Here is a 13,259-nt window from a genome sequence, read left to right on the forward strand (position 1 = left end):
CAAAGCAACTGGCCTCGCTCCACGTGTTATTTATAAAAGCTTTCTTACCGTGAGTTCGGTCTTGTTGGACCGCCGCGGTGTCATCTGTTGTTTTCCGYCGGATCATTGCTYAATATCAAAACGATACTGAAAAGGTAACTCCGTGAAATAGAACTTTTTCCACCATTTCACACAACGCACGGGTATTTTCGTTCATGTTGGGTGTAGAAGTTAGCACTCGTTACCACCAGTGCAAAGCTTCCTCTTGAGTTTAATGGCGGCTATTTGACCGACTATGAAAGCGCATTACTGCCACCAACTGGACTGGAGTGTTAAATGAAAGTTGACAGAAAAAAATACATTCTAAAGGTTATTTTTTCAAAAGTTACGTGACAATATATTTTATTTTTATTATAATTATGTTTATTTACTCAATTATACTTTGAGCTGTCTCTTTTTTAGTTTATACAGAATATGATTCATAATCCGTGACTTATATTTAATACTTAACTAACAAAACTTTAAAAAAAAAGAATACAAATGTTTATACTCTATCAGAAGGTATCACAAACTTTCAACCATTTTGTTCTTCAATTTAAACTCGAGAGTTAAGCAACTGAATACTGAAAAATCTGTAGTTTCTTAAGTCCTGTATTGTGATGTGGAATGACCACTACCACTCCAATATAGCATGACTCTGGGTCTTTAAAGCCATCAGTGAACATTAACTTTAGTTTGAATATTATTCACAAAAATACTTTATGTACAATCTACCACTCTGGAACATGGTTTTTATTATTATTATTGATTAAGTTGTGCAATTCCTCTCATCACAAGATAAATCTTCAGATAGGAGGAATGTCAAAGTAAGATCACGTTTCACGAAAGTCTATTGTATGTAATCATGCATATTCTTCTTTTATATCATCAATTCAACCAAAACTAAGTTTTTCAGTGCTCCTAACATGTAATATATATTTTAATGGATAAGATATTGTTTTCTCCAAACATACTTCTTTATGGTGAACAGAAATTAAAAAGGATTAGCTACAAAATGAATAAGAGTCAAAAGGTGCTCAACAGTTGATTTGCATTTGCATGGCACTCAGCAACTTCATTTAAATACGAAAACCTCTGCTAGGCACAAGGGGAGAGAGGTAATAGGGGAACACGGACACACAGCGTTTTTGACCATTTTTGGCAGTGTTTGACTCTGACTAAAACCTCTTGCCGAAAGCTCTCAATCTCCATACGCACGGCAGAACAAGGTGTCAATAGCTGACGAAAATCCCATTTTTCGTCCTGTGTATGTCTCTCGCAACCAGGGTCCCCTCCCTCGGCTGCCGCCCGAAACACACTGCACCCGACCCCTTTGGCCCCTCCGACAGGTGGTCAGCCCATTGGAAGGGGGACCCACGTCTCCTCTTCGGGCTGAGCCCAGCCGGGCTCCATGGGTAAAAGCCGGCCACTAGGCGCTCGCCATCGTGCCCCACCTCTAGGCCTGGCTCCAGAGTGGGGCCCCGGTGACCCGCATCTGGGCGAGGGAACGCCAGATCCAAAGTTCGTCTCCATCATAAGGGGTCTTCAGGCTGCACTTTGTCTGGTTCCTCACCTAGGACCTGTCTGCCTTGGGTGACCCTACCAGGGGCATAAACCCCAGACAGCATAGCTCCTAGGATCATTGGGACACTCAAACCCCTCCACCACGATCAGGTGGCAGCCCAAGGAGAGGGAGCTGCAAATCAGACTGTCTAATATGTAACATCGGAGCTCCCCAGGGAACTATGCTGTCTCCTTTTTTATTCACCACCTTCACTGCGGACTTTAAGTACTGTTCCAAACTGTGTCATCCGCAAAAGTTCTCAGATGACTCGGCTATCGTAGGGTGTGTGGAAGGGGGACAGGAGGTGGAGTAAAGGACATTGGTGGATAATTTTGTGACATGGTGCGGAGAAAACCAACTTCTGCTTAATGTAAACAAGACCAAGGAAGGTTGTCAGTTTCTGCAACAAGAAAATACATTTGCTCCCAATCTCCATCTCAGGGGCAGATGTGGAGCAGATTCAATCGTACAAGTACCTTGGTGTTGCATTTGACAGTGAACTACGAACACTAATGTGCTCTACAAAAAGGCCATGAGCAGACTATTTTCTACGGAAGCTCAGGTCTTTCAACATCTGCAGTAGGATGCTCTTCATGTTTTATCAATCATCAGTGGCTAGTTCCATCTTCAATGCAATGGTGTCCTTGGGTGCTGTAATGAAGGTGAAAGACTCAAACTAGCTTAAACTGATAAGAAAAGCTGAGTCAGTTGTAGGGATCAAGCTGGCTCCACTGGAAGAGGTGATGAGAGACATAATGCTGAAGAAGATTAGCACTATCAAGGATAACCATTTTCATCCCCTCTACAGCACAGCCTGATGAGCAGACTAAGACTATTTCAGCCCAGATGTGCTAAAGAACGCAACAGCAGGTTCTTTCTGCCCAAGGCTACCACACTTTATAATTCATATCTATTATGAATCTCTAGAGCTGTGCATGTTAAATGTTGATTATATAATTAATGTACTGAGCAATATGCACATTGTTATTTATTATTGTTGTTATTGTGTGCAATGCTGGGACAAACTAAATTTCCTCCCTTTAGGGGATCAATAAAGTATTATTATTACTATTGTTAACTGCAAACGTACAGACATGACCTGGTGGGCGGGGCTAACAGAGCAAAAGAGGACAGTGACTGATTTTTAGACTTTTGCTGAGTAAGAAAAGATCAGTGGATAAGATCAGCTTCACATGTAAGCATCGGCCGATCACCAATCTCACAAAATTAAGGAAATCGCTGCCAATTTATCGGTGCAGCTTTGTTTTAGAACAAAGGCCCCTTTGTTCTCCTCAAGTCAGGTTTTAGTTTTCATCTGCCACTCATTAGAATCAGGGGCGTCAAACTCATTTTCATTTTGGGCCAAAAATCTGAATGTTCTTAAAGGGCCAGTTGTATATATTGATAAAACCCACCAAGCTGTTAAAATATCAATAAATAGCTGTTTGTTTCACTATTCAATAAGCTTTTCGTAAAATTAAATAATATTGAACATTTTTTCACACTGGTCAGTCCATCTAGGATTTTGTGAATATTTTTGGGCCATATGCCTTTTCATTTTTTTAATAAATATTTGTAAGGAATTTTTATGATATTTGCGCCAATGTTCGATGCTAAATGTAACTTTATTATTTGCCATATTGGTCATGGACATACCAATGTCCATGACATCAAGTCAGGCAGAGGCAGCAGTAACTTAAACCCAGTGTTTTTGGCCAATTTTAAGAAAAAATTGCCATAAAAATCAGAAAAAATGTGGGGATCTGTGGATTTTGTATTAATTTAGCAGATTTGTGAAAAACTGAAGGGACTAACTGATGTGATTTGGAGTCTAAAGGTCCACATAAAAAGCTGTGGCGGGCCAGATTTGGCCCCTGGGGCTTGAGTTTGACACATGTCCTAAAGGAAGGACTTTTCATTCTGAAATATGTTCAGTTACTGTTACAGCTTTCACCGTTTACAGCTTTAGCCTTTTCTACTCCGGCTGATAATAATCTACAGCTAACTAGAGATGTGAACCTTTCAGTGTCTAGTAATTGGATTCGATTCCGATATTTAGCGTCACAATTCTATTCAGTTTTTATTTCAAAAACCAATTGTACCATATAAACGTTTTAGAGATTCTGTTTAAATTATGTGATTGGCAAGAGGAAAAGGATGCAGCCCTGTATGTAAACGTGGACAACATTTAGTGTACAGCTGACTGTCACTTTTGACTTCACCAAAGAAAGGTGCCGGTCCACGAACAGCGCCCCTTCCTGGACAAAGATGGACCTCAGCTAACATCTTCCACTCCAACACAGAGCCGAGCAGGGTGAGGGTGAGACCTGGTCCGAACCCCCAGCATCTTCTGCACCTGTTAGCCAAGGTGGGGGCACTGACCACTCAAACCAGCTGCATGAAACACTGGCTGCAGAGCGGGAGCGGAGAATCCCAAATGAAATGTCCATTTGCACCGAGAATATTACAGAGTTAAGTAAAGTAAAAACTGAGAAGGAGAGAAAGGGATGATCTGAGGGAGGGCGTCGGGATAATGAAACTTACCCCACAAGGAGCAGGAAGCTCAGCGCGGACAGGAAGTAATTGCTTTGATAATACAAAAGGTTGTTGATCGTGCGGTTGTTCCAGCGGTCCAGGTCCCGCACATCTGGCACCGCAAAACGAGCCGAGCTCATCAGAAAATCATCCAGGCTGCGGAGGGGAGGCGTCTGCACGCCTGCCATCTTGCCCAAACCAGAAATAAACTGGATTTCCCAGAATGCAGCACGGTGAAAACGAGAGGTGGGGAGGCGCGTCCATAGACATAATATAAGCATAGACGCCTCATGGACCGCTCTCGCCTATTGTCGCTGACGAGATTTAGAACGGCCATATTGGAGCGGTACTCCACTCCTCTCAGCGTTATGTGTTTAGCAGGCAAAATGACGTATCAGCGCATTTAATCGATCATAACACGCTTTTTTGTTACTGGAAACCATATTCAAACATCTATCAAAGCTACATTTATAAACAATTGTATTATTWAAGTATGTTTTTAATACATAGTTCAGCATATTTAAATATGCTTAGTGGCTATAACAATAGAATAGGAGTGGAATATTCTGATATTGATGTATGATGAGCATATTACAAAGCCCCCGTTCATAATTTAATAAATTATTTAGTAATATCAATACATATTTATATAAGTATACAAACACAAATAAATAATGAATAATAATGACGAATAAATAATGATTAATACTGAATATATATTGGATACATGTTCATATGTATGCATGTATTATATTTACATATATATATATATATATATATATGTTTTTCAGCCGACGATTTCTAGCTTCAGAGAGATTCAGCAGCTGAGATTGAGTCCAAAATCCGATGTGAGATTCATCCGTGCTGCAGTGAATCCGTCTCTCTTTAAAGATATCTCCCACTTCTTCCTCACATCGTGTCTTTATGAAACCTTCAAAACAAAAACGGAAGATTTGGGATGTGTCTTACTAGTGAAAGAATTACATATRAATAATAGTCTTTATCACCTGTGTAAACTTTGCTGGTGAATGTTATAACACATAATATAAGTTTTATAATATATGTTACATTGTTTCATTTCTAACATAGGCTCTTGTGTCAGATAATCTAAGTCAATGTTAGAGAATAATAACCTTTTTTAGATTTACAGAATCTCAGTTAGCCTTCATAGCGGGGCTGAACCCCGTATTACACCAAGCACTATAGCTAATATTAGCTGGCATCTCACCGGTGGACATAAATACAGTAAAGTTATATTCCAATCACAAAATATACACACTAATATGTCCATCTTACTTGTGAAATGTTGTCTGTGGAGCCCTCACATCAATAATCCATAGATCCGAACAACAATATCCCTCAGTGCTGAGGCATCTTCTGCTGTTTTGATTGAGCAAAGTAGGAGKGASKACCGCTCCAAGATGGCCGCCGTATTTCCTGCGCCGGAGCAGCCAATGCGGGGTCTACTCTTATATTATGTCTATGGGCGCGTCTCCGTGTAACGGAAGTTAGCTTTTTCCTGACTTTTCATCATGTCTGCTTGATTGAACTCACAGCATCAAAAATGACGAGGCTAAAGGAAAACATAAATATATCAATAAATAAAAAGAAGCGTTTTTCGGAAGAACCAAGGGCTTTTTAACACGCTTATCAGCCTCGTTGCGGGGTTAGGAAAGCTCCCAACTCGGTTCATTTGTTTTTATCACGCTAATTTACAGCAAGCGTCAACAATAAGTGCAGTTTATTTCTGAATATCGTTAGTCCATATTCAATGAGCTCAACCTGATTCACTCTAATACAACTTTTTGCTACACTCATTAGCTCTGTTCCATAACATAGAATCCATCCAACACAAATAGCACTGTCTGAACAAATAGACTGCAAACGTCGACCTCGAGCAAGCACAGGGAGAAAGTGGGGAGAAACAACTAAACATTTTCTTGTTCTTTTGATGTATTTAATGTTTTTTTATATAACTATTTGTGTTTACACACAAAGTTATTTTAGTTACCTTAGCTTGCCTTATCATTTAAAAGGAAAAAAATGGTCAAATTATGTTAGAGTTTAGATAAAGTGAGGCTCACTCATTCCAATCTGTTGTGGAAATGTGAGCATTTAGGATTCTACTCTAGATTTAACAGGGAGTTAATTAAGAGAAGCCAGGTTGAAGAAATATGATTTCTCTTCATTTAGCAGAGCTTCTGCTGCACGTTATCAAATCTGATGAAAGTTTTTAGAAAAATATTCCTAATATATGAAATTCATCATCATCATTTATCAAAGACAGAAAATAGTTCTTGAAAATTGTATGAAAATAAAAGCTGCATGAATTGGTTTTTGTTGTTTGTTTTGTTTTTGTTCAGGGTTGAACCCACACAGGTCACTGGTCCATCGCAAGGCCACACAAAGACAGGGAAATCAATATGCACACATTCACTCCTAAGGGCAAATTTACCATTATGTTTTTGTACTGTGGGGAGGAAGCCAGAGTAACTGGAAATAATCCACAGCATACAAACCCTATGCAGGAAGAACCCAGGCTGGGATTCGAACCTAGGACCTCCTTTCTGTGAGGCAACAGTGTCAACAACTGCAGAATAGAATTGGCATTAAATACAGAAATTCCATCCATCCATCCATCCATCCATCCATCCATCCATCCATCCATCCATCCATCCATCCATCCATCCATCCATCCATCCATCCATTTCCTGTACACCCTTGTCCTTAGTGGGGTCAGAAGGGTTGCTGGTGCCTATCTCCAGCTAACGTTCCAGGCAAGAGGTGGGGTGCACCCTGGACAGGTTGCCAGACTGTCACAGGGCAACACAGAGACASACAGGACACATAACCATGCACACACACACTCGCACCTAGGGAGAATTTGGAAAGACCAATTAACCTGACAGTCATGTTTCTGGACTGTAGGAGGAACCCAGAGTACCCAGAGAGAACCCACGCATGCACAGGGAGAACATGCAAACTCCATGCAGAAAGACCTCAGGCCCGGAATCGAACCCAGGACCTCCTTTCTGTGAGGCAACAGTGTCAACAATTTCAGAATAGAATTGGCATTAAACACAGAAATTCTAATTAATCTGAAATTAATTTAAATGAATTCTTTAAACACAATTATTGAAAAAAACATGTACAAAATATAATTTAAAAGCGGATATACACGAATGAATGAAAATATATTCATTTAGGCTTTCTCAATGAAAAGCCACAAAAAAAAAAAATCAAGAGACGCACAGACTTTTATTATGAAAGGCCGGAAGAGAGGCGGAAGAGGCGTGGTCATGGAGCGTTCTCTGTTCTACTGGTGGTTATGTGCTCGTGGTTCCAGGTCGGGAGCGCGCGCCGTGTGACAGCTCAGGGCAGTCCACGTCAACACAGAGTGAGCGCAGCGGCAGCGGCGGCAGCAGAGATGGACTCCACGTCCCTGGTGAGCTTCTTCGCTGTTAAATCATCTGCGTTAGTGGACATGGGCAGCAGCACTGCAGGCTGCAGTCAGTGTCCCGGGCATGTGTTGTATTAATCTGCTGGCTGTCGATGGTGGACATTACAGCAGACAGACTTGAATAAGCCAAGCGGGGGAGTGGACGAAGCTTGGTTGCATATTATCCATAAGATTTTATTTCTTCCTCAGTTCTGACGGGATCTCACACTATTCTTTTCAGCTCACGAAGGCCGGTTTGATCAGGGCTTTCTCCATAAAACCGCTGTGTCGTTCGATTTATTTTTAATCCTATATTGGTTTAAAAATAGTATCCCTTGCTGGTTGAGAACTTCTGTTAACACCAATAGAATGGACTAGTTGATCCACAGCTGTTTTGTTTTATCTGAGCGCAACAGGACAGACAGAGGGTTGGCTGTCTCCACGGAGCACTTTTATAAATCAGTGGCTCCACACACACACACACACACACACACACACACACACACACACACACACACACACACACACACACACACACACACACACACACACACTGGCGCTGAGCATTTAATCTGGTAACTGTATTTCCAGTGGCTCTGCGTGTTTCAGTGTGTGTGTGGAGCGTGAATGTAGTGACGTGTGTTCCAGGGTAGGTGCCACGTCCACCGTTCTGCCTCGCGCACCATTTCTTCAGCTTCATCCAGGTTTCTGGAGCTCATGTCTGTCCTCTCATGAAGCTCCATTTACTGTTCAAACGCTCCGTCCTTCGGAGTGCAGAGCTGCTTTATGTGGAAGAGTTGGTAAGAAAAGTTCAACCGCAGGAAAATTCTGGGAAATCAAATGTTTATTCTTCACGTAACGTTTCCCATTTAATGTTAATCAAAGCTATAGACCTTAAGTCGCAAACCACTGTAGCTGCTTAATATGATAGAAAACCAACATTACGTCAGATTTCTGCCCAATGTGGCTCTTCAGGCTTTCCAATGGCTTCTCACAACTTCGGCTAAAACCCATAGTATTTAAAATAAATAAATAAATAAAATAAAAAGCCTGCAGGTGTAATTTCATTGTTTTTTATCCGTATTTACCTAAATTTCTTCAACGAAATGGCACCGCTGTAAAAAGCCATTCTTTTTTGTGTATGTTTACATTTTTTGCCTTTAAGCTGCAAACTGCACGCATAAGTACAGTTAATTTATCAAAATTATGTTTGGTCAATTATTTATTTGTGGTACGTTTGTAAAATAAATTAAGAGCAACAATTTGGTTGTCTGTCATAAGAGAAAAAAAAATATTTTCCACTAAATAAAATTAATGTAACAGTTTCAAACTGAATATTTAATTATATAGCTAGGTATTTAATTTGAATATTCGGCTCAAAACTAAATATTTGGCTCAGGGCGAAATATACATTTGCAAATTCACTTGCCGATAAACGGAAATAGACTGTCAAAATAAAAGCTGGGTCTCTGTAACCTCTAAACTCATGGTGATGACTGGTATTGTTGCTGTAGATCTGTTGTAGTGTCTTTATGGCCTTTAAAAGGCCTCGTCCTGCTTAAGCTGAAAAATTGTACATGTCAAGAGGAGAAGGAACTCTGATGAAGCGATGACATGAGAAACGTGTCTGTTTGCAAATCCCAGCTTTTATTAATTATATAGCTATGTATTACGCTTATCGACAAATGTATTTGCATATCAGTATTTTGGGGAATAGCTTGGTTTGTACAAGAGGTTGCAGAATCGCAACTCTACACTGAAACTTCCTCCAGCCGTGTTTTTCTAATGAGGACAGGTGGTGTGCCACATCACACAGCCTCCACCGGAAATGACCGGCAGAGAGAAGTTAGCAAGATTTTCATCCCACATGCTTGACTCTGCAGCCTAAAACATAAATGTATTTCCTTACAATAATAATAACCAAAAATAATCAGACTTTCCAACAGTATAAGATGTATTGGAAATTCAATTCAAATTCAAAAATACATTATGGTGTTAACTGTACCTTCAGCACAACATCACATCAAGGAGACAAGGACCCAGTTTCAAGGCGTTAAATTGTGAAGTCAAGTCATGTTTATATGTAAAACATGTTTATAACAGAAGGTTACATAGTGACTTGATTGAGCTACAAAATGCCACTATGTGGCTGAAAAACACATAATAATGTCCTTTTAATTAATGCATACATGTGTTTGTACGTGATTCCTTGAAGTCTCCGTATTCATTTTCTGGAATGAATGAATCTGATTCTTGCATTCAYACACACGCACTAAATAAATCCGTGGCGACTGTATCGAGTCACTGACTTTGCAGCAGTCCCTCATTCTGAACAAGCACATGGAGACAGTGGAAAGGAATTATCCCATTTTTGCTGGATGTGTCTCCACTTCAGCTCCCTGGATTGAATCTGCTCCAGTGTGTGGACACAGGTTTATTTGGGTCAGTTATGATGGCGCTGGGGCTCATCAGTTAGTCTTGTGAATTACAACTGTGCCTGAAAATACAACCACTTTCAGGTTCTGTTGTGCGCACTTCATTATTCTCCCAACATTCCACTCTGTTTCCACAGAAAGTATCAGATTGTGTTTCCTCATAGTACTTTATCTGAATACTCATGTCCCAACTGCGACATCCCAGTGTGTTCTTCTTACTATGTCGCTGTTGGTCTGTGATTTGTTTGTGGTCACCACTGATTTGAGTAAAGCTCCAACTGGTGCTGCTGCTGGAAGTCATCTAACTTCTGCCCTCTCCCAGTTCTGGTTCCATCTCTTCAGACTGAACTCTTTGTTTTAGCGTAAACTTCACTACCACAGCCTGGCATCAGATTAATAGTGACACAGAATTTTAAAATTAAATAATGTTTTAATCATCAATAAGAAACTGTAAGGTGAATTTCTTGGAATGCATAAATATAAAGTGGTTGGCTAAGTGGTTGGAAACTTCAGCAGAATGTTTTTTATTGCCAGGCCTGATTGTTAAAAGAAAAAGTTCAGATCATATTGGTCATACTATATTAATGTTGGCAATATGTAGATAATTAGTGTTCATATGTCACTCTGTTTTGTCAAACGTTTCGTTGGAGGTTTAGTTATGAAATAAATCTCCTCTGGAGGCCGACGTAAGCAACAGACAAGATTTACTTTTGACTCCTTGCTGCTACGATTCAGAAGCATTTTAAAGATAAGGAAAAGCTTCAGTGTCTCATGGAAGATATCAGCCTTCCCCACTTAAAGGAGAAAATGCTCCTTCAGCTGCTGAGGATGAAGCCAGCTGACTGAGTGAGGAAACACAGAGTGCTGCATGTTGCTTACTGGATGTTGGATTCCAGAGTGGGTTATTGTTACTTGTCAACATGATCACAATTTTCTTCTATTTTTGCTTTTCTGTCGCACTTAAATGTTTTATGTCTTCAAACTAATTTTATTTTGGATAAAAATAACTAGAGTAAATTCAAAAAGCAGTTTTCAGTCATGATTTCATTCATTAAGGGAAATAGCTGTGCAAGCCAACCTGATAGTGGCTTGCACCAACCTGACAAAGGGTCACATGTTTACTGTGATTAAACTCCATTTTTGAGAAAGACAGGCTCATTTCCAAATCCACAGGTTCTATTACTACCTCACTGATAGATCATTTGAAGTAGAACCTCTTTAATGGCTAAAGTAGGGAAACAAGTTAGTGACATCTGTTAGTATGGAGAGTATTACAAAGTCATTTCTAAGACTTTTGGAGAACCATTTTAGAGCTGTTAGTCACAATGGGAGAAAACATGCAGCAGCGATGAACCCTCCAGACAGTCGGGCCAAACGGAGTTGCTCCAAGAACCCGTCAACGATTCAACCAGCAGGTTGGACAACAAGCCAGAGCAACATATATGCTCTGCACACCTCACTTGCTTCAGTTAATACTAGAGTTCAAGAAAAAAAAGGAAATTGTAAATGAGTATTCCAGTTGAACACCGTGAACATGGCCTTCAGAGGAAGTGTTTCCTTCTGAACTCAGCTCATTTAAACTCACTTTGGGTGGAGAGTCACCCAGCGTGGCTGGTCTCTGCTGTGCAGTTCAGATGTAAGAAGCACAGCAGCATTTGGACACTTCAGTGTTTGAGCTGAGTGCAGTGATGTGGTGTTTAGCTGATGATGCTGCTCAATGTTCAGTACGACAAGAAGAGGGACACTTTCACAATGTCTACACCTTGTAAAATCCTGTCTGCTTGATTCCTTCTGCTCTGAATGCACATCAGACTTTGTTCTTGGACACATTTGTAAATGCCACAAGACTGTTCTTTCCATAATCATGCATTTTCTTTATTTTTTAGCATTTCCTGTGACTTTTAGGGAAAGAAATTAATCCTCTTTCTTGCCGTCATTCCATTTGTTTTATTATCAATGTCAGAACATCCCACCTGCTCCAAGTTGTAAATGCAACTTTATTTTGGGTCACTCAACACCTTTTTTCTAATATACGTCAGATTTAGTGCTTTTCTAATGTGAGCCCCTGAATGGAGGTGAGGCTCAACGGATCCGTCATCTCTCTCTGCTGCTTTGACACTGTGGCTGAGTTTCTGGTCTAAGTTCTGTGATACACTCTGACTGTGAATCTCTGCTGGTCAGTGCATAACAGAACTTTGACCCGTTCCTGAAGACTCTTCAGTAGGACAGCCTTGTGAATGATTTATTGTGGAATGTCACTTTTCCTCGACCAGAAATGGATAAAAAAAACAGAGTCTGAAGCTCAAGCTGGAATGGATCCAACTGCATTAAGAACCTAAATGTGATGGCTTCACCAGAGGAGAGAAGAGATGACAGATGTCTGTCAGTAGCGTTGCCCTGTAGTTGAATAACAGACAGTTCAGAGCCGAGTATTAACTTCATCCAGATGGATAACAGAGGCAGAACCTGAGACATGAGAGGAGGCTGATGGCTGTAGATGCTCTGAGAACCAGCTAACTGGCAGCCAGGGAATACAAATCTGTTTCATCTCTAATGAAAAGGACAAGAGTTACCTGGATAGTAAAGGTCTAATTCACAACACAGCCAGGTGTGAAATAAACGTAGTTGGAAAGGTAACATTATGTAGCATCAGGAAAACTGAGCATCTCTTAAGTTAAACCTCTTCTTGTATGTTGTTGCAGGAACCTTCTCTCTACACAGTGAAAGCTGTTTTTATTCTTGATAATGATGGCAACAGACTTCTGTCCAAGGTAAGGGTTAAAGTATTTCATTAGATTTTATTTTACTTAGTAAAAAATATTTCCTTAATATGTAAATATTGTTAGATTATCCATTCACAACCATTCCATCCCCAAAAGATTTTAAAAAATCACTGAACTGGTTGATAAAGATGCCTGTGTCTGATAAAGGGGTGTGGAATGAACACTGAGCTGATTTTCTGATCTATCAGTTTGAGCGCTGGAAAAACCCAAAACCTGCAGATGGAAGCAGGACCGGGTGAATGTGGTCCTGCTGTCGAGCAGTGTTTCAACTGCTCGACAGCAGTTGAAACACTGCTGTTGAGTAGTTATTGTTTCTCTAATGAAAAGTTGTGACCCAGTGCTTGATTCATTGTTCAGCACTATAAAATTTTCGACAATTTTAGATTAATATATTTTCATATTTGGTGTTTCCAATATTATTTAATGCACTTTAAATAGTCCTCATTTCCACCCAAATGTCACTTTCATTACTATAGAATATATAT

The 13,259-nt window shown here is 40.2% G+C and overlaps 2 protein-coding genes across 8 annotated transcripts in view; one reads left to right on the top strand and one right to left on the bottom strand.

The window, feature by feature from the left end:
* Positions 1–4,331, bottom strand: part of praf2 (PRA1 domain family, member 2) — a 21,572-nt gene extending 17,241 nt beyond the window's left edge. For all 3 annotated transcript variants that reach the window (XM_008415098.1, XM_008415099.2, XM_008415100.2), the window contains exon 1: positions 4,127–4,331. In XM_008415098.1, the coding sequence (XP_008413320.1) occupies positions 4,127–4,305 (179 nt within the window). In that variant the 5' untranslated portion in view covers positions 4,306–4,331. The remainder of the gene's footprint in view (positions 1–4,126) is intronic.
* A 3,086-nt stretch (positions 4,332–7,417) lies between these two features.
* Positions 7,418–13,259, top strand: part of copz2 (COPI coat complex subunit zeta 2) — a 19,496-nt gene continuing 13,654 nt past the window's right edge. For 2 of the 5 annotated variants that reach the window (XR_534172.2, XR_534173.2), the window contains exons 1-2: positions 7,419–7,562; positions 12,694–12,762. Coding sequence is in view for 3 of the 5 variants with exons in the window: in XM_017306401.1 (XP_017161890.1) it covers positions 7,446–7,562; positions 12,694–12,762 (186 nt within the window). In the remaining 2 variants the exon portion in view is untranslated. Of the gene's footprint in view, positions 7,563–12,693; positions 12,763–13,259 lie in introns of all 5 variants that reach the window. The other 3 variants (XM_008415096.2, XM_008415097.2, XM_017306401.1) reach the window with 2 other exon arrangements.

The sequence above is a fragment of the Poecilia reticulata genome, linkage group LG8, assembly GCF_000633615.1.
Source record: "Poecilia reticulata strain Guanapo linkage group LG8, Guppy_female_1.0+MT, whole genome shotgun sequence".
NCBI classification, from domain to species: Eukaryota; Metazoa; Chordata; class Actinopteri; order Cyprinodontiformes; family Poeciliidae; genus Poecilia; species Poecilia reticulata.